This window comes from Meriones unguiculatus, chromosome 12 (assembly GCF_030254825.1).
Source record: "Meriones unguiculatus strain TT.TT164.6M chromosome 12, Bangor_MerUng_6.1, whole genome shotgun sequence".
Taxonomy (NCBI): domain Eukaryota; kingdom Metazoa; phylum Chordata; class Mammalia; order Rodentia; family Muridae; genus Meriones; species Meriones unguiculatus.
This window is the reverse complement of record NC_083360.1, coordinates 31,427,562-31,452,035: the sequence shown is the minus strand read 5'-3', so window position 1 is coordinate 31,452,035 and position 24,474 is coordinate 31,427,562. Positions and strand designations below refer to the sequence as shown.

Below are 24,474 nucleotides of genomic sequence, written 5' to 3'. Positions count from 1 at the left end.
AAAAAGGGGCTGGCAAGACGGCTAAGTGTATACGCTGTTCTTGCAGGTGACATGAATTTAGTTCCCAGGTAAGTCTGCACCCAAGCTGAACAGTTCAAAACTGCCTGTACCTCAAGCTCCAGCAGGATCTTCTGCCTCCAACATCTTTAGGAAGCTACGTTCACCTACACATAAATACATACAGTATTTAACTGCCAGGCCTCATAGTGCATATCCTTAATCCAACTACTTAGGAGGCAGAGGCAGGCAGATCTCTTGAGTTTGAGACAAGACTGGTAATATAATGAGTTCTAGCCCAGACAGGGTTCTGTAGACAGAACCTATCTTTTTTTAATTGTTTTTAATTCAGGAAAAAAAAAATTTTTTTTTTTTTTTTTTGAGCAAACACAGGTGAAAATAAGACATGACCATGTAAGCCGGGCACGGTGGTGCACACCTGTGATCCCAGCACTCTGGGAGGCAGAGGCAGGCAGATCACTGTGGGTTCAAAGCCAGCCTGGTCTACAAAATGAGTCTAGGACAGCAAAGGTTATATACAGAGAAACCCTCTCAAACAAACAAAGACATGACCATGCATGTCAAAAACAAACCTGACATCAACTAGAAAATAAAGGTGCTTCTCTACCTGGTTTCAAGACATGAACCTTAAACACCTTGTTCATTGATACATTCCCAGAGTAGGTACCTAACATGTAGTAATCACTCAGTGTTTTGTTTTGTTTTGTTTTTTTTAATTTATGTGTATGCTTGTGTGTGCACAGGTGCACAGGGAGGCCACAGAACAATCTTCAGTGTCGTTCTCTGAAACACTTTCAACCGCTTTTGAGACTGGCTCTCTCATCTAGAGCTCACCAATTAGCCTAGACTGGATGGCCAGGGAGCCCCAAGGATCCTGCAGGGATGACATCTGGCTTTCGAGAAAGGGTTTCTCTGTGTAGCCCTGGATGTCTTGGAACTCACTCTACAGACCAAGCTGCATTCGAAATCACAGAGATCTAGCTGCCTGTCACCTGAATGCTGGGATTACAGGTGTGGCCCACCACTGCCAGGGGAACACTTCTGGTGAATGGCTATATGCTGAAGGATATTGATTTTATTTTGTTTAATTATTTATTTTTACTTTTTTCAAGGCAGGGTTTCTGTGTGTAAGCCCTGGCTATCCTGGAACTCACTATGTACATCAGGCTGGCCTTGAACTCAGAGATCCGCCTGACTCTGTTTCCCAAGCGCTGGGACTAAAAGCACATGCAACCACCACCCTGCAGTATAAATATTTAAGACATTTACTTTCTTCTTTGAAGGAGGATACTGGAAAATGAAAGTCCATTCCTTTACATGTCTGAGGCCTATCTACCCAGACAAACACAAGTTCCTAACTAACCCAACTCCTTTAGCAAAATCATTACCGACTTTCTTTCAGCTGCTTTAGATTCTCCAAGAATTTTTTTAGGCAACACATGTTCAATTCACAGAACAGCCCTGTGAGCTAAGCAGAGCCACTATCATCTCCTCATTACAGATCGTAACAACACCTGAGGAGGGCTCTCCAGAGGACGTCACTGTGCTGGAAGTTAAACTGTACTGAATGCTAGAAACAGGCTATTTGCAGCAGGCTATTTCATGGAAGTACTTCACAGTACTAGAGGGATGAAGATAAAGCTCAGTGGTTGTGCTTGCCTAGCAAGCTTGATGACCTTAGGTTCACTGCGGGGGCGGGGGGAGAGTGCACACACTGCACATGCTGATTCTCCATACTTTTCCTACCCTAAACAAGACAAGAGAATATTTTTGCTTGTTTTGTTTTTAAGACAGGCTTTCTCTGTGTAGCTTTGGCTGTCCTGAAACTGACTCTGTAGACCAGGCTGGCCTTGAACACAGAGATCCACCTGCCTCTGCCTCCCAAATGCTGAGATTAAAGGCATGCACTACCACATCCATCTTACACATCTGTGTAAGGCTACACAGAGAAACCCTGTCTCAAAAAATGGGGGGGGGAAAAAGGAAACAAACAATCAAAAAGTGCCTAAACTGAGGGCTGGAGAGACGGCTGTGTTTATAAGTACTTGCTGCTCTTGCAGAGGACCTAGATTACAGCACCCACATCAGGTGACTCACAACCACCTGCAATCCAGCTCCAGAGGCTCCACACCCTCTGGCCTCTGAGGTTACCAGCACGCTTGTGGTGCACATACACTCACGCAGGCACACACAAACACAGTTTTTTAAAAAAAATGAGTAAGAACTGCCTAAATCATTAGGCTCACAGTTAGTAATTCTAGCACTTAAAAAGCTGAAGCTAGGAGAATCTAGGATCCAAGCAAGACCAGCCTGGGCAACTTAGGGAGATCTGGTTTCAAAAAACATGAAAGAAAACAAGAAAAAGAGAAATAAAAAAGAAAGAGAGAGAAGAAAGAAAGAAAGAAAGAAAGAAAGAAAGAAAGAAAGAAAGAAAGAAGCCCTCAAGAGAGATCCACAGAAGAAACATGGCAAAATCAAAAACCAGAGACTGTCCATTTAGAAACAGTGCTGAGGGCTAGAGCCATGGCTCAGCAGTCAGGGGCACTTGGTGCTCTTGCAGGAGAACCTGGTCAGGTTCCAGCACACAGATGGCACATATACACACACTCAGCACACAGACACAGAAACCACAGAAACTAAAAATAAATATCTTTAAATAAAAGCGTGGACACTAATTTATTCTTTTTAGAGTTCAATCTTCCCTTCTCCTCTAGCTACAGGTTATTTCTGAAGGCACTTCAGATTTTAGGCCACTTGTCTATATATGTAGAAGTTAACAGAAAATAATTGGAATTTCTATTTGATGCCAAAAACAAAAAAAAAAGGTAGGAAATAGTCAATTTTAACTTGGCTAAAAGTCATTTTCCTAGTTATCACAATGCACACAAATTGAAGTAAGTGCAGGAAAAGATACTGTAGTGATGGGTCACAGAGGTGGCTCACCAGTTAGACTGCTGACCTCAACTCAATCCCTGAGACTCACAAGGTGAAGGAGAGGACCAACCCCAAAACTGTCCTCTCACCTCTACACACGCTCATATTCACCTCTCTCCTCTCTCTCACACACACACAATAGAAGATGATGCAAAAAACAAGTTTATCCCCCATGGAAAGGAGCACACCTGTGTCACCGAAGCACTGGAGAAGCAGGACTGAGTTCATCGCCAACCTAAGCTACAAAGGAACTCAGAGGAAAACCAGGTTTATGGATGCACACAGACTCCTTCAATCCTCGAGTCCCCTTTATGTCCTGCCCACCAGCGGGGCATAGGTGTTCTTAAAAGCTAATCCATAACTCTCTTCTAAGTTTCAAATCTTCTATGACTTCACCTTTCCCTGAAGCCTCTCTGCTGAGGAGAGCTGGGGCTGGGGCTCAGTGAAAGTGCTCGCCTAACATGGAAGAGCCTGGTCAAAGGATGAGAGCATGGCCCCTCGGTGAAGAGTATGTGCTGCTCTTCACAGGATCAGACTTAGGTGCCCAGCAACCACACTGAGCACATAACCTCCTACAGCCTGTGCTAGGGGATCCAATTCCTCTTCTGGCCTCTGAGGGGAGCATGTGCATGGCACAGACACACACATACATACAAATAAATAATTTTTCAAAATTGGGGAGGGGCCAATCCCCAGCACTGAGGAAAAAACGTAACAACAACAACAGGAAAACAAACAAAAAAAACAAAAAAAGCTAGCCACAGTGCTGTAAACCTGTAATCCTGGCAGAGGCAGGCAGATCTCTGAGTTCAAGGCCAGCCTGGTCTACAAAGCAAGTCCAGAACAGCAAAGGCTACACAAAGAAATCCTGTTTCAGGAGGGAAAAAAAAAATACTCTAACAAACTATTCCTTGTCAAGCACAGACAAATCTATAAAGATAAAGTAGAGATAAGAGTTTTGCCACCACAAAGTGACAGAGAATGCAGAGTTCCTTTCTGGAACTGTTTTGGGGTTGGAGAAATGGTTCAGTGGTAAGAGCACTTGCTATTCTTACCAAGGATCTGAGTTCAATTCCTAGCACCCATATGGCAGATCACAACCACCTCTACCTTGAGCTCCAGAGGACTCAATAACCTTGAAAGGGAACTAGCACACATACAAAGAGACAGGCAAATGGATGAGCTCCAGGCCAGTGTAGTCTACATAGAGAGTTCCAAGCTACCCAGGGATACACAGTGAAACTTGGCCTCCATTATAAATAAAAATAAACAAGCAGATAAAAAATATATATAAAAGAAAAAAGTCTAAAACTGGGGCTTGAGAGACAGCTCAGTGGTTTAGGGCAATGGATGTTCTTGCAAAGGACCCAGGTTTGGTTCTCAGCAGCTACCTATCAGCTGACTTCTGTTAATTCTAATTCCAGGGGATCTAATGTTCTCTTCTGATGCCTGTGGGCACCTGCAGAAAAAAACACTCAAGCACAAAAAATCTTTTTTTAAGGAGCTCTGAATCAGGTGTGGTAACATATACCAACACTCAGGAGGTAAAGAGGATCTCCTTGAGTTTCAGGACAGTCTGGTCTACATAGTGAATACTAGTACAGCCAATGCTATGTAGAAGACCCTGTCTCAAAACAAAACAAAACCTAGCAAAAATTAAATTCTAAAATTGATTACAGTAATGGCTGGTCAGACTTAAGAGTTTAAACAGGTAAGTTATGTGACTTTTCTATGTGTGCTTACATGTTTTTTTTTGTTTGTTTGCTTGTTGGCTTGCCTGCTTTTTGTTTCTGTAGTGCTCAAGATTAAGCTCAGGGCTTCAGAAATGCGAGGCTAGGTTGCTCTGCCACTGGGCACCACGTCCAGTCCATATGACCTGCACCTTAACAAGGCTGATATTTGAGATGGAATCTTTAATAGCTCAATTGTTCTGCATACTTTATCTTTACTTTGCGCGTATGAGTATTTTGGCTGCATGTAATGTATGTGTATCATGAAGGCCAGGCACAGTAGTGCACATCTTTAATCCCAACACTCAGGAGGCGGAGGCAGAGGCAGAGCCAAGCAGATCTCTGTGAGTTCAAGGCCAGCCAGGGCTACACAGAGAAACCTTGTCTCAAAAATACAAGAAAAGTACACGAAGTCTGATGTGTTTAAGACAACACTCCTTTATACAGAGAGTTCCAGGCCAGCCTGGGTTACATGAGAGCCTGCCTTAAATTCCCCCTAACCAACCATGTATTAACAGAACTGTCTGGGTGAAAAGCTCAACAATAGCTCACTTGTATGCTGTACTTTAGTGATTACAGGTCTCAGCTGTGTTTCAGCAGAAAGCACATGGTTAGAAGATGTAAGACTCTGGGTTTGAGCACAAGCAACACAAGAAACAAGCAAACAAACCAACTTACATTACATGACTTTCCACTAGTCTCCAATATCTAAATATAAAAGGCTGCTTTAATCCCAACACTAGGAGGCAAAGGCAGAGGTAGGTAGATCTCTTTAAGTTCAAGGACAGCCTGGTCTACAAATCAAGTCCAGGACAGCCAAGGCTACTGTTACACAGAGAAAACCCTGTCTTGAGAAAAAAATAAAAGGGCCAATGAATAAATAACTAGCAAACAAACAAATAAAAAACCCAGCAAGAATTAAAGTCTTTTATTTTACCAATCTTTCTCATTTTCAGCCCTCTGTCTTAACTATCAAAATTTTTAGATTAAATTCTTAAATAAATTTGTAGTAAAAAGAAAGAACAAGTAACATGTTTATAAACTACGGACAGGGACTTATTTACAACTGAATCCTCAATGACGTCTATAAGGAAGCTACTGGGGAAGGATACCAGGTCATTATCTAGTTTAAGATTTAAACAAAAATTAACCCATTGACTTAAGAATGACTCTTACCAGGCTGGAGAGATGGCTCAGTGGTTAAGAGCACTTGCAGCTCTTCCAGAGGACCTGGGTTTGATGCCCAGCATCCATACAGTGGCTCCCAACTGTCTATGACTCAGTTCCAGGGACTGTGATACCCTTTTGTGGCCTCTGCAGGTACCAGGCAGACACAGAGTACACAGACACATATGCAAGCAAACACTCATATATATATATAAAATAAAATCTAAAGCCAGTCGAGGTTATGAATGCCTTTAATTCTAGCACTCAGGAGACAGAACAGATGATGATCTCTGTATCAAGGAGTTCCAGGACAGCCAAGGCTACACTGAGAAACCCTGTTCTGAAAAGCCAAAAAAATAAAAATGTTAAAGATTTATTAATTATGTATACAGTGTTCTGCCTGCATGTGCACCTGCATGCCAGAAGAGGGTGCCAGATCTCACTATAGATGGTTGTGAGCCACCATATGGTTGCTAGAGGTTGAACTCAGGACCTCTGGAAGAGAAAGTGGTGCTCTAAAACACTGAACCATCTCTCCAGCTGACTAAAAAAAAATTTTAATAAATATTTTAAAAAATGACTCTTGCCATCTGTATAAATAAGTATTATATTGTTTAGGGAATACATTTATTTCAGACTTAATTAAATGTTTATACAAAGTATGAAGTAATATTATTCTAATAAAAGATGAAGTTTATAACAAGCCTACCCATCCCAATACCAGGGAATCACAAAGTTCCAGGTCATCTGGGGCTACACAGTGGAATAACAGGCTATACAGGGAGGCCTTGTCTCAAATTAAAGAAAAGGGGGCTGGGAAGAAGGGAGAAGAGAGATTTTTGAGCTGACGCCAACAGTTGACCTCTCTGTGTCAAATGCAAAACTCTACAGGGAGTAAAAGCAATCTCTCAGATGTCCAGGGGAAAGCCAGTATCCCTCCCTATTCTGACTCCACTCACTAGTGCACAGCCTGGAATGTCTTCGGTTGAAATGAGCTGTCCTGGATGCAAAATGACCAAGTTAAAATAATCACCCCACAATGAAAAGGATAATATCTCTCTTTTCCTTTTTGTTTCAGCACACACTACAGACAGGTATCAACAGGGGTATGAGGCTCAAACTAATGCCTTCAGTAGATACTCATGGGCAGTTAAGGCAATTTAAGAACACTTTGCATACAAAAAAGACGGAAAGCTTTTATTTGGTGTGCTTCATTTAATTTGAAAGTGTGAACTCCAAGCCAGATGCAGCAATCCATGCCTGTAATCCCAGCACTGGACTTGGGAAGACAGAGGCAGGTGGATGTCTGTCTGCCTGATCTACAAAGCAAGTCCAGGACAGCCAGGAATACACCGAGAAACCCTGTCTTGAAAAACTAAAAAAAAAAAAATATATATATATATATATGATATATATGAACTCCTACCCTACCAAAAATTAGACACATGGCAAAACCAGTAAAGGATTAATTAACATCACAACTCTCTATGTCATTAAAATGTATTTTACCATGCCAAAAATCCTACAGTGGCAACATTTCTAATCATTCAGCTTTCCCCCAAAACAATAGTTCTGGAAGTAAAACCTTAGAGCAATAAAGCAAAAACAAAGCAAACAAATCAAACAAACAAAAAAAAAAAAGAAAGCAGAAAAGAAAACCACATGCCCAATAATCCCTTCTCTTTAACTTGAGCGTAAGAAGCTGTTAACAACATTGGGCACTGCCATGCTTGTGTCAAGGAACAATACTCACAAGAATGATCAGGCCCTGAGACGTTCACAGCACTCCTTTCACCTTGAGAAAAGGGCTTGTTTTTCCAAAGATTCAGATTCTGCAGCCAATCCCTCCACAAGGGACATTCAGACACTGTAGCCAATTCTTCCATGAGGGAATTTGAAGAAGAGGCCTCTTCTTGAGGGACAGAAAAAGAAGAATCTTTTAATGAGATCTGTCTAAACCAGATGTGGTGGCTCACACCTGTGATCCCAACACTCAGGAAGAGACTGAGGCAGGAAGACTGCTGAGGACAGAGTGGGATACACAGCAAGTATCAGGCCAGCTAGGACTACAGAGCAAGACTGTCTCAAAAGAAAAACAGCAACCACCAAGGAAGATCTCAACACAAACTGAAAGCATGACCAACAAGAGCATACACTACACAGGACCCAAGGTTTTGGGGTTTTTTGTTTTGTTTTGTTTTGTTTTCTTTTTGGTTTTCAAGACAGAGTTTCTCTGTGTAACAGAGCTCTGGCTGTCCTAGACTTGATTTGTAGACCAGGCTGGCCTTGAACTCACAGAGATCTGAACCTACCTCTGCTGGGATTACAGGCAAGCACGACCATGCCCAGCAGGACTCAGTTCTTAAACATGAACTGTGCAGGAAATCTCTAAGACATCAAGCATTGTTTCCTTTCTCTTTTTATTAACATGCGGGAAAAAGAGGCATCTTTCAACAGGTGAAACTAAAAATGCTCTTGATAGATATTCACCATGAATGAAAGATTTTTCATGCATTTATCAAAAGGAAAGGGGGAAAGCAGCCATCTGCACCATGCGCCACTACACATGCTGAGCAAGGCTAGTCTTATTTTTCTTAGGAGAGCTGGAGGCTGTAGAAGGTGTGTAGATAAAAGGAAGCTTTTTTGTTGTTGTTGTCATAAAAGCAAGTGAAGGGAGAGGAGATCTAGACAGATTTGGTGGGCAAAGGAAGTCTGGCTTCTGGTCTCAAGTTTCCCCTCCCTCATTAAGAATCTTAATGGGGAAGCAAAAGGATCAAAGGTTTGGCTATATAGTAAATTTGAGGCCAGCCTGGGCTACATGAGAGTTTGTCTCCAAACAAAACAAAAATCTGCACATGGTGGTGCATGCCAGAAACAGCAGTGTTCTGTAAGGTGTGACCAGAGGATTATCAGGGGTCAGGGGCTGGGGACTAGCTTGGGCTACATACTGGGTTTGAAGAAAGCCTAGGATATATAGTGACCTTGTCTCAAAAATAAGTAAATAAATAAAGTGCCAACCTGTTTCCCAAAATTAATTTTTTTTCCTGATTTTCACTAAGGCTCTCTTTGTTAACTTGAGGAGTACAGTAGGCTAAAAGAGGAGAGGAAGTGCCCTTTATTTTAGGAGTGAGGGATAGCCTTTCTGTAGGAAAGAATGGGTAGAATATTTGTGATGGAGGATACATTCATGCAAACACCTGCTTCTTTGAGAACATGACTTTTCTTTCTTAACGAATCAATAGTAACAACTGACCAAAAGTTCACTGTACAGTAAGCACCTTCACAAAACTTCCCTTTAGTCCTCATGACAATTTCTGAGGGGAAAAAGTACCCAGGTTACAGATGGGCTGCAACTGACAGGGGATAAATCAAGGTCACAAAAACGTTAAGTGAGAGATACAAACTTGCAAATATCACACTCCAAAAGAGGAAGAGAAGCTCAATCAACACTAATAGACCTAATAAAAACACAAAAATTAAAGCTCCCTTGGTGGACATGCTCGGGGGAAGGGGAGAAAGGCTGCCTTGCAATACCATAAACTCAGGGCCTTCCTCTATCTTGGGTTGAAATTTCAAATGAAGAAGGAAAGACAAATCTGTTTCTTGCAGAAAAGAAAGATACCTCTGTCACTTTTAGGGAAGTTGAGAATCTTCTTCACTTAGAATACGCTGACCAAAGCGGGGGTCGTTTGGGGGTTACCCCTTAAATCCTCCTTAGGAGAAAGAATTCCGTTTGGCACAATAAACGGGTCTCCCTTCGCTGACAAATGGACCAGCGCCAAGGAAAGGCATATGCCGACCAGGGGCGTCGTCCTCTCCAAGGAGAGAAGTTGGGGGTCCCCTGCAGATGGAAGTTGAAAGGGAGCGTCTTTCCCCTGGAGCCAGGACTTTGAGAAGCTGTTTTCTACCAGCGACGCGGGGCCTAATCTCCTGGATGTCTGTGGGTGTTTCTGTCACTATCAACGCTGCGTCGGTGCCCTTCAGTGCCCCGAAAGGCTGGGGGCCCGGACCCCCTTTAGTCAGCACCGTCCGGCGGAGGACCACCAGGGCGTCGTGCGGCCGCCAGGGCCTCTTACCCTAAGGCCTGTTCCGCGGCCCGTGCTCATCCCGCCACCTTGGCCTCGGCTGCCTCAGTCCCCGCTGTCCCCGCCGCCGCCAACTCTACCAGATCTTCTGCGGCCGAGGCCCGACGGCGCTCCGGCCTCCACCACTTCTACAGTCAACCCCCCCTCCCCACCGCACTTCCTCATCCGGGGCCAAAGCCAGCCATGCGGACGGGTCCTGATCCCGCCCACGCACCGCGCGCGCGCAATCCGGAGGGCGGCTCTTCCCAGCCGGTACCTCCACCCTCTGCTGGCTCCTGCCACACTCAGTCCCGCCCCCCGCGCCTCGGCTCTTAAAGGGAAACGCACCCTTTGGCCCAGTTTCTGCAGCCAATTGTTAGGCCAGCGCTGTGACCCGATCCCTTTCTCTCAAAGCGGATGGCTGCTATGCTAAGAGCCTGTCTGCCTCTCTCCCGGCAGACCTTGTGAGCTTTGCATAACTGCCATCAAAGGTTCAGGTTCGCACCGTTCTCCTGCGGCTTCTTAATCACGCTGGCCACGAAATCCAAAAGACACCGCAGGAAAGTAGTTGCCGCTTTAGCGTTGAAAGTAGGTCATTTCATCGCTTTTTATTCACACCACCTCAGGAAGTGTCTGGCAGAAATTAGAATGGAAAAAGGGGTTGGGAGCGGATTAGGTATGTCTATAGAATTTAATCAACTGGCCCTAAATCACACAGACATGATTTAAATAGACACCTATGGTTTCCTGAGGCTCATCAGCCTGGCAGGAGATGGAGGCTTTGGGTGAAATTTATAATCACTTTTTCTCTGTTAGGATCTGCAGAGGGAACCTAGGCATCCCTGTGCACTCCTTTAACCCCGGCAGAGACAGGGGAATATGAGTTCGAGGCTAGCCTGGTCTACACAGTGAGTTCCGGGACAGTCAGAGCTACAAAGAGAGACCCTGACTCCCATTAAAAAAAAAAAAAAAAAAAAAGAATCTGTGAGAGGCTAGAGAGAAAACTCAGTGTTAAGGACACTTCCTGTGCTCCTAGTGCAGCCTTGATGGGAGGCTCACAACAGCCTGAAACTCCAGAGGGAGCACCGCTCCACACCTCCAGACCCACACTCAAATATGCCATACACGTACACATAATTTAAAATAATAATAATAATTTTTTTTTTAATGCAGGAATGCTCTGTCTGCGTGTACACCTAAGTGCCAGAAGAGGGCATCAGATCCCTTTATAGATGGTTGTGAGCCTACCATGTGGTTGCTGAGAACTGAACTCAGGACATCTGGAAGAACAGCCAGTACTATTAACCTCTAAGCCATCTCATCAGCCCAAAAGAAATATTTTTTTTTTTTTTTAAAGATAGCTATGATCCAGTGATCGTGGTTTTGCCTTAGATCGTGGTTTTTCTCGGCGTTAGAATTGGGACCAATTTCTATGCCTACCCTACTGCCTTTAAGTTGAATGAAATCATATGCAGTTCATGTATGTGTATAGTTGATATGTAAGTCACTGATTTTCTATTCTATACTGAGGTAAAGTTCACTTAACTAAAAATTCACTTCAAAACATTTTTAAGGGGCTGGATCTAGGCTGGAGGGATGGCTCAGACCCCCAGAGGTCGTGATGAGTTCAATTCCTAGCTACCACATGGTGGCTCACGACCCTCTACAGTGAGATCTGGCGCCCTCTTCTGGCCTGCAGGTGTACATGCAGGCAGAATACTATACATAATAAGCAAATCTAAAAAGGGGGGGGGGGGGGCTGGAGAAAAGCCTCAGCAGTTAAGCACGCGCTTGCAGAGGACAGAGTTTGGTTTACAGAAACCAGATGAAGCAGCTCACAACCACTTATAACTCCAGATGCAGACGCTCTGATGCCCTCTTTCTAGAATCTGTGGGCAACTGCCTCATGTGCACACAGAGCTATAAACAATATGTATAAATAAAAATAATAAAATAAATATATTTTTTTAAACTTCACGGTATCCATATTAAGTACAGGCAATTGTACAATGTTACAACGGAGTTTGAAAAACTAAACATTAGTGCCTTTTTTTTTTTTCCTTTGTCTCAAGATCCAGTATGGTTTTGCATAATCATTCCCACTGTTAGTCCTATTTTTATTTCTTTTTTGTTTTTTGTGTTAAATTTCTTTTCTTTCTTTCTTTCTTTTTTTTTTTGAGACAGGGTTTCTCTGTTTGATAGAGCCCTGGCTGTCCTGGACTCACTTTGTAGACCAGGTTGGCCTCAAACCCACAGAGGTCTGCCTGCCTCTGCTGGGATTAAAGGCCATTAGGCCAGGCTGTTTGTGTTAAATTTCAAATTCAGGACCAATAGCTCAGGTGCCTATTTAACATATCAAAGCTGACCTGGCCTGCAGGCTCTCCCAGAATCCCTCAGTTACAGAATATGGCTGGCATAGCCTACCCACTAACCTAAACTTCTCCAGCACAGGCCCTTCCCCCAGAGGCTTTTTCATGTATAATCCAGACATTTTGGCCACCCACCCCTTTTCCCTTTTTTACCTTTGGCCTCCTGGCTGTTGAGCCTCTTTCCCCTCTCTCTTCTCTCTCTTCCCTTCCCCCTCTTCCCACAGGGCCCAGCTCAGACTGGTCATGTCCACTCTGGACTCTCCCAGATATATCTAACTCTGTCTATGCTCTCCCACATATCTTTAATAAACTTTCTCTTCCACCCGTACCTAGGAGTAGTCCTTTTCTTTTGTTTCTTTTTTTCATCCAGTTTCAATTTTTAGTTTTTGAAGACAGGATTTCTCTGCTGGACTCAAACTCACAGAGAGAGCTTGGAGTGCTGGGATTAAAGGCATGCCCCACCACCGCCCAGCATCATTATCTCTATTTCTGAATGTGATATTTTCTCATCATGAAATCTCAGTATTAATTATTCTTTATGTCCAGTCTTGAAAAAGACTCAGCCTGAGGTAGTGGCACACACCTTCACTCTAGAGACAGAGACAGGTGGATTTCTGAGTTCAAGGTCAGCTTGCTCTATAGAGTGAGTTCCAGGACAGCCAGGGCTACACAGAGAGACCCTGTCTCGAAAAACCAAAACCAAAAAAGGAAAAGACCCTGTAGCAGAGACTGGCTGTGATGGCTGTGGCTTGACTGGGTTCATTCCCTCAGGCTGTGGATCAGACGTGATCTCTCAGCTACTTCTCTAGCCCTGCTCATCTGCCTCCTGCCATTCTCTCCCTCTGAAACTGTAAGCAAGCCCTCATTAGAGCCATGTGTCACCATGCCCAGATCTATTATTGTTTACTTATTTAGTTTTTTTTAATAGATTCATTTATTTATTTAACATATATGTGTGCTCTCTCTGTAGGTCACTTGCGTGTCGAAAGAGGGCATCAGATTCCAGTATAGATGGTTGTGAACCAACATGTGGTTGCTGGGAATTGAACTCAGAACCTCAGGAAGAGCAGACAGTGCTCTTAACCACTGAGCCATCTCTCCAGCCCAGTTAGTTTTATTTTTAAATGTTGAGAGACAGAATCTTACTGAAAGAATCAGACTAACTTTGTAACCTATATTTCTTTTAATTACCTTATAACCTATATTTTCGAGTTTCAGGCCTGTGTCAGGTTGAAGCCTCTCAGTATTTTTCCAGAGGACAGAGGAGTGTAACCGCCCCTGACTCTGGACATCTGCATAGACAGAGATGAGGAAGTGAGCAAGCAAAGACCTCCACTCAGTAAAGAAAAATGACCAGACCTGTGCTTGAGAGATAACATTGCCTAGCAACCAGCCCAGATGGCCTCAAATCTTCTCCTGAATAGCCCCTGACCTTTAACCAAAGGCCCGCAGCCCCATTCCTCATGTCCAGGGCAGGACTGACTGAACCTGAGTCACCTACTCTGTAGCAATTTCATCCAATCCTGAATTGCCAAGACTGTAACCCCTGAGCCTTCCCATGCTTTTTCCTTTGAAAACCCCAGGCTTTTGTCTCTGGATGCTGTTCCTCTCTGGTTTGGAGGGCAGCCACATCGCGTGATGGCTTGAATAAACCTCTTGCGTTTGCATCAATTAGGTCTCCTAAGTGCCCTTCATCTACCATCCCGAAAATTAGGCTCCTGCTGGCCCTAAGATAACTTTTTAGCTCAGGCAAGTCTAAAACTTGAATTGTGGGCCAGGCTGGCCTCAAACTCTTAATCTTCCTGCCTCAGTTTTTTTGAATAGTAGGAAAATAGGTGTGTGTGTGACTATGCTTGGGCTTATTCACTTTCTTAAATCATATGAAAATATTATTCATCTTACTCAGTTTTTATTCTCTCTCTGCCCTTGGGAGTTGGGGGATAGGGAATGCTGTAATAGGGTTCTCCTTGTGTAGCCCAAGCTGACCTGAAAGTCACTATGCAGACATGACTAGACATCTTTTTTTCTAAATCTATCAACTTGTTTTTGTTTTTCAAGACAAACAGGGTTTCTCTTTGTCCTGAGACTCGCTCTGCAGGCAAAGCTGGCCACAAACTCAGAGATCCGCCTACCTCCACCTCCGGAGGGCTGGGGTTGAAGATGTGTGCCACCACTACCTGGCTCTGTTGCTTTTCTACAGTCTCTTCCTGTGTACCTCAGACTAGCCTTAAACTTCTCCAGGGATTATAGGAATACAACGTAATGTGAACCTTTGCTTATCATGCTATGGGATGACTTTTGGCCTACTCCCATAGTGGCCCTCTCCCAAGTCCTCTACTGTTTTACAATGCTTTTGCTTTAAAAAACAAAACTGACAAAAGATTTATACATCTTCTGAAAAACATTGAAAACCTGTAGCTTGTGGTAAAGCTGGGGAAAACGAAAAAAGCTACTGTAATCAGCTGGAGGCAAAGATGCCATTTACATTTAGTGCTCACCATGGTGAGAAGATGCATGGCAGTGTTGTGACCTAAAACACAAGTTCCAGTCATAAAATGCTTACCAGAATGAGGCAGGAGGCTGGTGGAGTGGCACAGGTCAGAGAGAGGGCTGAGGTTGCATGGAGATAGAGAGCTTGCCCAGTAGGTATGTGGCCCCAGGTCCCGTCCCTAACTCTAGCAGTAAGTGATAATGTGGGAAAGCAAGACACAAGTGCACCAGGCATGGCGTTTATTCCCACAATCCCAGAACTTGGAGGGAGGCTGAGACAGGAGGATTGTCCTGAGTTCAGTGCCAGTCTGGCTACAGAGTGGAATCATAGCTCACATAACTCTCCTTAAAGACAAAGATTGTCCCAATAAATAGGAGCTTGGGCTAGCCCTGGGTTTAACATACTAGACTGGCCTGGATGTTCTTGGGATCTGCCCTTTCTTCTGAGTTTTTCCTCAGCTTTTCATTGTCCACCGGTGAAGTACCCTAGGTCCACGATCTAGTAGTGATACAACAATAGAAAGATGTCTGTAAAGTCACAGCAGCTATTTATTTATTTAGGTGTATGTGCATGGTGTGTGGACATGACCAGGCATATATCCCATGGTACTTTCTCTTTAAGAGTGGTACTCATTCTTTCCACTTTGCTTTTGAGGCAAGATCTTCCTTCTAGTTTCTGCTGCACAGGCTAAAGCTTTGGGAGGGTTCGCAATTAGCAATAGGGCTGGGATTACAGATCTGTGCCATTGCATCCTATCTCATAGGCCCTTGTGATGGAAGTCAGGCTCTCCAGCTACCCACTTAACTGTCTTCCCAACTTTAAAACAGCATAAAAACCATAACAATGGTCAGTAATTACTGGAGGAAGGTGGAGAGCTGCGATTGTTTCAGTAGTAGAGCAGAGTTTGAATAGCATGCATTGATTTAGTTTTCAGTTCCCAGTTCGGTGCATTAAACCTATGGATTCAATCCTCAGAACTATCAACAACAACCAAAGAATCATAGAAGCCTTAGGGTTTGGGGTTTGTAGAGTCCTGCACACTGGACACTTCCAAAGGAGCTATTCCTTCGGCAAGACTTTGTTTATTGGTGGACACACTGCGAGGGGGACACAACCTCAGCCACGTGGATGGATGAGCCACATTCCCACGCTATGCGGGCGGATGAGAGACTGTCCCAGCAGGAAGAGGACTGCGACCTCTGGAGGGGCATAAATGACCACCACTCCTATTAAATGGTTCCTCCTATAGCCTCCAACTTCTCTAATTCCCTTGCTTGGCCGCAAGGGAAGCTGGGAGGTGTAGTCTTTCAGAGGGAAACTATCACTCAAACTCTCGGAGCTCGAAAAAGGCGGAGCTGTTTCCTGAAGAGGGAGGGTCTTTGTCAGAGTTGGAAGTTACGGGTTCTCTGAGAAGGGGCTGCTCCTCCGGTCACTTAGCACGGGGAGAGTTTAACTTGATCAGCTGTGATGGATCATGAGATTGTCATCCTGTATTCCTGAAGAGACTTTTGAAAAATTATTGTTAAAAGGCTGTAAGCAGTGGATTTGATTACAGGGTCAAACTGAGAGATTTCCCCGAAGGTTGAGAAAGAAGGGAGGAGCCAAGGCAGGAGAGATAGAGCAGTGGGCCAGTGAGACTGAGTGGGCATGAAGTAGATTCAGGGTAACGGTGACTGCTCCATTGCCAGGACTGCTGCACCGAAAAGAACCAGCAGAAGCAGCAGGGAGCCACGTAGCATCAAAGGCAGGGAACAGGAGAATATGGAGCACTAATGTGAAGAATTGTATTTGGTGTGGGATGGAAGTAGCGAAGTTCCCTCTCAGTCAGTTTCTCCATAACATCTAAAAGGTCTTTTTGCTGCTATATCAGAAACAAATGTAGGGCGAAAGCCATTGGGAGAGTTTACATGGAGCATTTTGCTTGGGTATAGGGTAGAAATTCAGTAAGTAAAACATGCAAAATACAGGGTAATATGTAACTGAGTATAATAAGGAGGAATGACGAGATCAAGGAGAGGATCTAGAGTGGGAGGGAATCAGAAGGAAGTTTTGCCTGGTGCCTGTGTCTTTAGGCTCCATTTTAACCCAGGTAAGATTTGTTGGTGTGAAAGCAGCATTGTTCTTGGAGGAGGGCTCAAATCCCACCCTTAGCTGAAGTCAGTTTTAGTCCTTTTAAAGTTTGGAATACTGCAACAGCCAAAGAGTCAAGCTGGTCCTGAAGGATGTTAAGCTGATCTGAGCTAGTGAGACCAAGAGGAAAACTGATTCAAAGAAGACTTCTTTTGTTGTTGTTGTTTTTTGCTTGCTTGCTTTTCAAGACAGGGTTTCTCTGTGTAGCCCTGGGCTGTTCTGGAATTTGTTCTGTAGGTCTGTAGACCAGGCTGGCCTTAAACTTATCAGTCTCTGTCTCCCTAGTGCTGGATTAGAAGGACTTCTGTCCAGCTGTTTTAGTTATGACCCCCCCCAAAAAAAAACAACAACAATGCCCAGAGTGGCAAGAAGAGGGATGAGTTAGATGGCTCATGGCCCACTAGTCCCCTTTCAGGGGCCACTTGGCTGGCTTTTAGGAGTTGGGGGCATTGGTCTTTTGTTAGGTTCTCCGAGCTTACATATGGCTGATGAGGAGAGCAGCAGCTAGGCTGCCACAGAAGAGGTGTTAGGGTTCAGAAATAGTTGTATACTAACCACTTGGACACCAGACTCAGCCTGATGGACATTTACTGAATGATGAACAAAAACTGAACAGTCAGGGCCATAATCTGGACTCAGGAGCCAGACAATGATGCCGATCTGTTTCTAAGGCAGGGTGTTTTTTTTTTTTTTGTTTGTTTGTTTGTTTCATACGAGAAACCATAGCCAGGTAACCAAGTATAGGAAGATGGAGGCAGCATTACATCATTTTGACTAGCTAAACATAACTGGTTTTGTTCCAAGTGCATTGTGTTGTATGTAGGTAGCTAGACAAAGCACTTTAAGCTGATTGGCTGGGATTTAGGGTAGGAGAGTCCTTGGAGGCTTTCCAGCTTTCTGGGAGTAAGGAATATAGCAGGATATAGCGATCTTAACTCTAACAGAACATACATTTATCTTTAATTCAAGCAGAACATGCATTTATCATCTATTGCTTTGTTTTAAGCAGCAAGTATTGAATTGTATCCCGTTCTCAGGCACATAAAGCCTGGGAATTTGAACTTAATTTTATCTCTTAATCCAGATGGGGACTGGGAGGTAAAATGGCTTCTGACAGGCTAAACTTCTGATATGCTAAAGGCCACAGCAGATGTTGACAGAGGAGCCACTTTTATGCTAAGAACTAAAGTAGGTCTCAATAGAGGGGCTTCAGAATTGAAGCAGGTCACAACAGAGGGTTCATCCAATGGACCACGATAACTCTTAACAGTTGGTGAAGTCCCAGAACAAACGAGTACAATTTTGAGTGTAATGAGTGTACAATTTTTTTTTGGGGGGGGACATTCCTCTGCATATTATGGTTGTGTAGCTTGGTGGTTTTGTGGGCCTCCTAACAGTCGGGATGAGGGCTGTCTTTGACTCTTGCCAGTTTGGGGGACCCCTTTCCTTCCTCTGGGTTGGCTCATTCAGCCTTAATATGAAGGGATGTCCCTAGTCTTCTTACAGCTTGATATGCCACGTGTGGTTGATATCCCTGGGAGACCTGCCCTTTTCTGAAAGGAAGTGGTGGAGGAGTGGATGAGGGGAAAGAGTGCAAGAGGTGAGGCGGAGGGGAGGGGGGAGGAGAGGAGGAAGGGAAAACTTCTGCGGGATGTGAGAGAAGAAGAAAAAAGAGGAAACAAAGTTGTGGAGGAGGATTTTACATCAGGATTAACACGATGCAATGTAGCGTAAGGTTAAATACAACTGTATAACTGGCTGAACCCAGAGTTCTGTAAAAGGATAAGGTAACCAGGATTAGCTGTTTGTTTAGATCATACTCCTGCAAAAGGAATAAGCATCTGGAAGCTTTGTAAAAGAAGTCAGTTAAAGTCAGCATCTAAGGAGTGAATCAGAAGAAAAAGTAAATGATGAATTCTACTGTTGTTGCTTTTGTTTTTGGAAACAGGGTTTCTCTGTGTAGCCCTGGATGTCCTGGAACTCACTCTATAGACCGAGTTGGCCTGGAATTTATCTCCTGAGTGCTGGGATTACGGGCATGCACCACCACTGGGCAGCATTGATGAACTGTTTAATATGGTTTTCAAATATTTACCATGCCAGCTATTATTTAATAAAACAAAAATTGTGGTTAGAAACAATTTGATAAGGTATAAGGTAAAATTTTAGTAATTGGGACTATTACCTTAAATGATCATATCTAGTATGTCAAAACATGACAATAAAATAAACCCAAAAAACATGACAATACATATTTTATACAGATTTTGTTAACATTAATTTGTTATACTTTTTTCTTCTTTTTCTTTTCTTTTTTAGACAGAGTTTCTTTGCATAGCCTTGGCCATCCTAGACTTGCTTTGTAGACCAGGCTGGCCTCAAACTCACAGAGATCTGCCTGCCTCTGCCTTCCTGAGTAGTGGGATCACATGCACCACCATGCTTGGCTAACTTGTTATTCTTATATTGTCAGGCTACATAAAGAGTCAGTTTATTTCCTCAAAAAGAAACGATTTTCAATTTCCATTCTAAAAAGTATACTCCAGCCTGGAAGTAATGACGAATGCCTTTAATCCCAGCACTTGGGAGGCAGCCAAGGCTACATACACAGAAAAGCCCTGTCTAACACACTCGAGTGTGCGAGCACACACACACACACACACACACACACACACACACACACACACAAATTATGCTTGCTTCCTCTTCAGTGTGTACTTCTCCAGAACACTCTGTAATACCCCTAAATTACCACCGGAGTAGTAACTTGCCATGTCAAGAGTAAATGATTAATGTCACAAATTTTTTTTTTTTTTATTAACCCTACTTGGAATCTGATTCCCTCTTCTGGCCTCCATAGGCACCAAGCACTCATATGATGCACAGATATACATGTAGGTAAAATATGCATACGCTTAAAATAAAAATAATAATGAAAAAAAATTAACCCTACTAACAGAACCTTTTGAAATTTTCTACACCATCTTCAATCCATAGATTCAACCAACAGATGAAAGGCAAAAGCAACCAGTCATGTCAAATTTGTAATATATAACTCACATATATAAACTGAAGCCAACTTTTTGCTCTTTCTGTTGATGGACAGCTGTGTAATCCATCACATACTGGCAGCAGAAAGCATGTTTCTTAACATAATTTTATTTATTGGTATACAGACATAATTTGTTTTAGAGGTATATATATATATTTATTTTTATTTTTATTTTTCAAGACAGGGTTTTTTCTGTAGCCCTGGCTGTCCTGAAACTTGATTTGTAGACCAGGCTGCCCTTGAACTCACAGAGATCTGCCTGCCTCTCTCGCTGAGTGCTGGGATTACAGGTATGTGCTACCATGCCCAGCTAGGGGCATAATTTGTAAAGAGAGATAACTAAATTTAAGTTAGCTTTTGGCTTTTGGATCGTATCACTAGAAAACACCCACAAGCATCATTGCCAAAGCCTGTGTACTCCTTGTAAGCTTCAAGGTGTGGGTGCTTGTACTGGACCTCTCTATCTGGCCAGAGAATACATTATTTTCTCAAAGCACCACAGGTGAGGCCAGGTTGGAGAAAATATCCTTCATCTAAGTCATCTCCTCCTGAAGAATCGGAAGACCCGAGATACCGCTTAACAGAATCACTCACTCACTCTACAGACACAAAACCAACTGTCAGAGACACGGCTTGGATATTCTGAGTAACTTTCCAAAGCTGTGAGTTTGATGACAGAGTATCTAGCACCCTCTTTTAATGAGAGAGCATGGGTGGCTAGGGTGTGGACCCTGAATGTAGCCTTTGGTAGGAAGAAGGATGCCAGGGTAGAGGGCATGGCCGACTGAAGTAGCCTGCAGGTCTCATACCAGTCACAGGTTCTCCTGTTCACAGCATCCCCGTATGTCAGTTCTGGGGACACGGAGGGCAGTGTAATTGCTATTTGCCCTTCTGTCATTTGAGAATTTTAGGATGCGGGTGAAAGCTTTTTAAGATTCTCGGCCGGGCAAGAGGATCCGCCCTGTCATGTGAGACATGAGGAGCAATTCATCTTTAGATGAGGAGGGCTTGATGTCTGTTTGCTTTGGCCTACATGGTGGGAGTGGGTCAGGCCATGTGGCAAGTCTTCACTTCATGCATCCTTATTCTTTTTGTCTGTTTTGTTTTGTGAGACAGGGTTTCTCTATGTAGCCTTGTCTGTCCTGGACTCGCTTTGTAGACTCACCTGCCTCTGCCTCCCTGAGTGCTGGAATTATAGGCATGTGCCACCGTGCCCAGCTATGCACCCTTATTCTGTAAAGAGGCTAACATGCAGTTTACCCTGGTTGGATGATTTATGCCCCATCTAAGGAACTATTGGGCCTTCTGCCATGCAAGCCTATTGTAAATTTAACCCATTTTACTCAAGCATTCAGTATTTTGGATATTATTTTATATTAAACAAACTTCGGGTTTACTTTAAACTTGCTCTGAATTACTTTCGTTAGGCTTAAATTTGACAACAGACTATGTAATGGGAAATATAAGTTGGTCTCTCCCTCCAAGCACCTCTGTAAATGCCACATTTGTATATAGCATTAACTTGTGTTTACTAATAATACTTTACAGTTTACCATAGGTTAGTAACTCTCTGGTGAGTTATACACACCCCGTTTTCTTGCTACATGGTCAAAGTTGGCCTTGAACTCCAGGAGTTGAATTGTCAGTCTTCTGTCTCTACAGTACCTGGATTACCAGGGTGCGCCACCACAGGCAGCTTCTCCCAGGGACTTTTGTGCTTTTCAATAGCCCTTTGGACCCAGGTTGAGTTAGTAACGTCATCAAACACAAGAAAAAAGCTCAGCCAGATGTTGGTAGACTCTCTCGTTTCCCTTTTTATGAGATCATTCTCTGAAACGAAGGGACTGGCAGTGGCTCCATTTTCTTTTTTTGTTTTTTAATTGTTTTATTTTTTTTGAGACATGGTGTCTCTTTGTAGCCTTGACTGTCTTAGACTCCTATTTTAGAACAGGCTGGCTTCGAACTCACAGAGATCCGATTGCCTCTGCCTCCCAGAGCGCTGAGATTACAAGGCGTAATGGCTCGTGGCTCGTGGCTCGATTTTCAAATTTCTTTTGCAAAGCAAACAGCGCAGAAGCAGGGCAGCTGGAAACGCCACCCGGAACTCTGGGCGCGCAGTCAGACTCGACGCCACGCCCCCACCCGAAGCCCCGGAGGAGGAAGTGGCGCAGCCACCGAGAGGAGGCGGAGGCTGGGCTAGAGCGGCCAGGCCGGCGGACGGCGAGGGGCGGGGATTCGGGGCGGAGCCTCCGGAGCGGCGCGGGCTCAGGTGAGCGCTTCCCGGCGGCGCTGGCTGGCGCCCGGAGCTCTGCCGCGGAAGCTTCGCGAACCGTGGGGGCTCAGGTGGGATATCCTGAGGAGGTCCGGGATAGCTGGCCTGGATCTGGCCTCGGTCCCGGCTGGAGGCTGGGAGGGCCTCTGGAACGGAGTGTGAGTGGAGCGCTCACCTCTGGGTGAGATTGGAGGGGCTTGATGGAGGGGGCTCTGAAGCAGGTTCGAGGCCCTTCTCTTGCTCCAGCCTCCTGTGTGACCTTGGACTAGTCTTGCTCTCACGGAGCTTCTGCGACCGCAGCGGTGCAATGGAGGCAGGACGGTCCGCCGAGAGTTGGGACACACAGAGCTCTGTTCGGCAGAGAGACCCCAGTCTTCCTCTGTCTCTCTTCCCCGGGACAGTGTTAGTGGAACGTGAATCATGGGAGTGCCTAAGAGTTTGAGTGACCTTGGTCGAGTCCCGTGTTTTGACGTTTCTCGGCATAGGTGATGGACAAACCTCTTGTAATATCCTTGTACCATTTTGGTGTTATTGATTTAGGCAGAAACAAGGTTAGTGCCCCTCTCGACACCAGCCTCCCTTTTAGGTATGCGGGAGAGAAAATCTCTTCAGAGGATTGACGAGATCCCAGCCCAGGTTCCCTTTACTCTAAAGCACACTTCCATTTGTTTTTCTCTTGGTAACTGGAGGAGTGATTCAATGCAAGGGTTGGCACGCTCTCAGCTGAACAACAACCAGTACCTCCAAGGCCTAAAATTAAAGAGCAGTTTTAAGAAGCCTGACGTTCTGCCTGTTTTGTTTCTGTTTCGATGGCAGGAAGGCAAGATGACTTTCCTACTCCGAGATTGGAACAGCTGAAGAAACCACAAGACAAAATGAGAACCACAAAGGTCTACAAACTTGTCATCCACAAGAAGGGCTTTGGGGGCAGTGGTCAGTATTGATTGATCTTTGGGGATCCTGTGAGTGGGCTGAAGTTATGTGCCCAACACAATGCCTTAAAAATTACCCATATTACATTTGAGGCTAGATAGATAAATGACTAAAGCAATAACAGCAGTCAGGGGAATGCTTGGACATGACAGCACAAGATCTTTTTGAAAAGCATTCGCATTCAGGTTTTCTTGGTTTGTGGTTTTGAATCCAGGCCTTACCATGTACCTTGGCTCATTTGGAATGCACTGTGTAGCCCAAGCTGGTCCAGATTCCATTATCCTCCTGTTTGTGTATCTGGAAATGCTCTGCCACACCTGACTTAATTTTCCCTTCTGTTTTTGTTTTGTTTTCCTCCTATGCAGTGCCAGGAATTTAACTCAATGCCTCATATGTACTAGAAAAAGCTCTCTGCCAGGGGCTGCTCCTCCCTATTTTTTTTTTTTAATATTATTTACTTCAAAAATCAGAATTACTGACACAGTGAGATGGTTTTGTTTTGTTTTTGAGACAAGAACCCTATAGCCCATCCTGGCTTTGAACGCAATAGATACTGGAGGATGATCTTGAATTTCTGACCTTCCTCCTTCCATACCCAAGTGCTGGGATTTCAGGCATGTTCTCCCACCGGTTTTATGTGGTTCAGGATAAAGAACCCATGCTTTGTGCTTGCTAACAAGCATTCTACCTAGGAGCAACACCCTCAGCCCTCAATGAGGTCCTTTTTCACTTTAAATTTTATTTAATATTTATTTATTTACAGGTGTACACCTGTGTTATGTGGGTCCTCTCTCTCTCCCTCCCTTTTTTGTTTGTTTGTTTTTGACAGGGTCTCACATTGTATATTTTTCTATTTGCTATGCTGACCAGGCTGGCCTTGAACTTACAGAAATATCTTTCCTACTAAGTGCTCAGTGCTAGAATTAAAGGTATATGCCATCATGCCTGGCCACCTTGTTTTTTTTTTGTTTTGTTTTATTTTTTGTTTTTTGGACTGGGTTTCTTTGTGTAACAGCCCTGGCTGGCCTGGACTTGATTTCTAGACTAGTCTGGCCTTGAATTCACAGAGAATTTTTATGAATTTTTATTCATTTGTTTATTTTTCTTCACCCTGATTTTTGAGACATTTCCTCAGTGGAATCTGGAGCTTGCCCATTAGACTAGGCTAGTTGGACAGTGAGGCTGAGTGATGGCTCTGACAGAAACTCCTTGGATCCATTATGTGTTGATTTGGAATTAATTTGGTACTTGTATGTTTAGAAACCTTTTTTTGTCAAACTATTACAGTCTTTACATTTAGTCATATAAATCCTG

General features: G+C 44.0%; 2 protein-coding genes across 23 annotated transcripts in view; one reads left to right on the top strand and one right to left on the bottom strand.

The window, feature by feature from the left end:
* The window catches only part of Prr14l (proline rich 14 like), a 70,936-nt gene extending 60,809 nt beyond the window's left edge, over positions 1–10,127 (bottom strand). For 2 of the 8 annotated variants that reach the window (XM_021651968.2, XM_060365521.1), the window contains exons 1-2: positions 9,926–10,126; positions 7,603–7,761 (exon numbers count right to left, since the gene is read on the bottom strand). The gene's annotated coding sequence lies outside the window, so the exon portion shown is untranslated. The other 6 variants (XM_060365520.1, XM_021651977.2, XM_021651940.2 and 3 more) reach the window with 6 other exon arrangements.
* Positions 10,128–22,144: 12,017 nt separating this feature from the next.
* Depdc5 (DEP domain containing 5, GATOR1 subcomplex subunit) overlaps positions 22,145–24,474 on the top strand; it is a 120,853-nt gene continuing 118,523 nt past the window's right edge. For 13 of the 15 annotated variants that reach the window (XM_021651909.2, XM_021651888.2, XM_021651927.2 and 10 more), the window contains exons 1-2: positions 22,190–22,298; positions 23,044–23,160. In XM_021651909.2, coding sequence (XP_021507584.1) covers positions 23,103–23,160 — 58 coding nt within the window. In that variant the 5' untranslated portion in view covers positions 22,190–22,298; positions 23,044–23,102. Of the gene's footprint in view, positions 22,386–23,043; positions 23,161–24,474 lie in introns of all 15 variants that reach the window. The other 2 variants (XM_021651852.2, XM_060365515.1) reach the window with 2 other exon arrangements.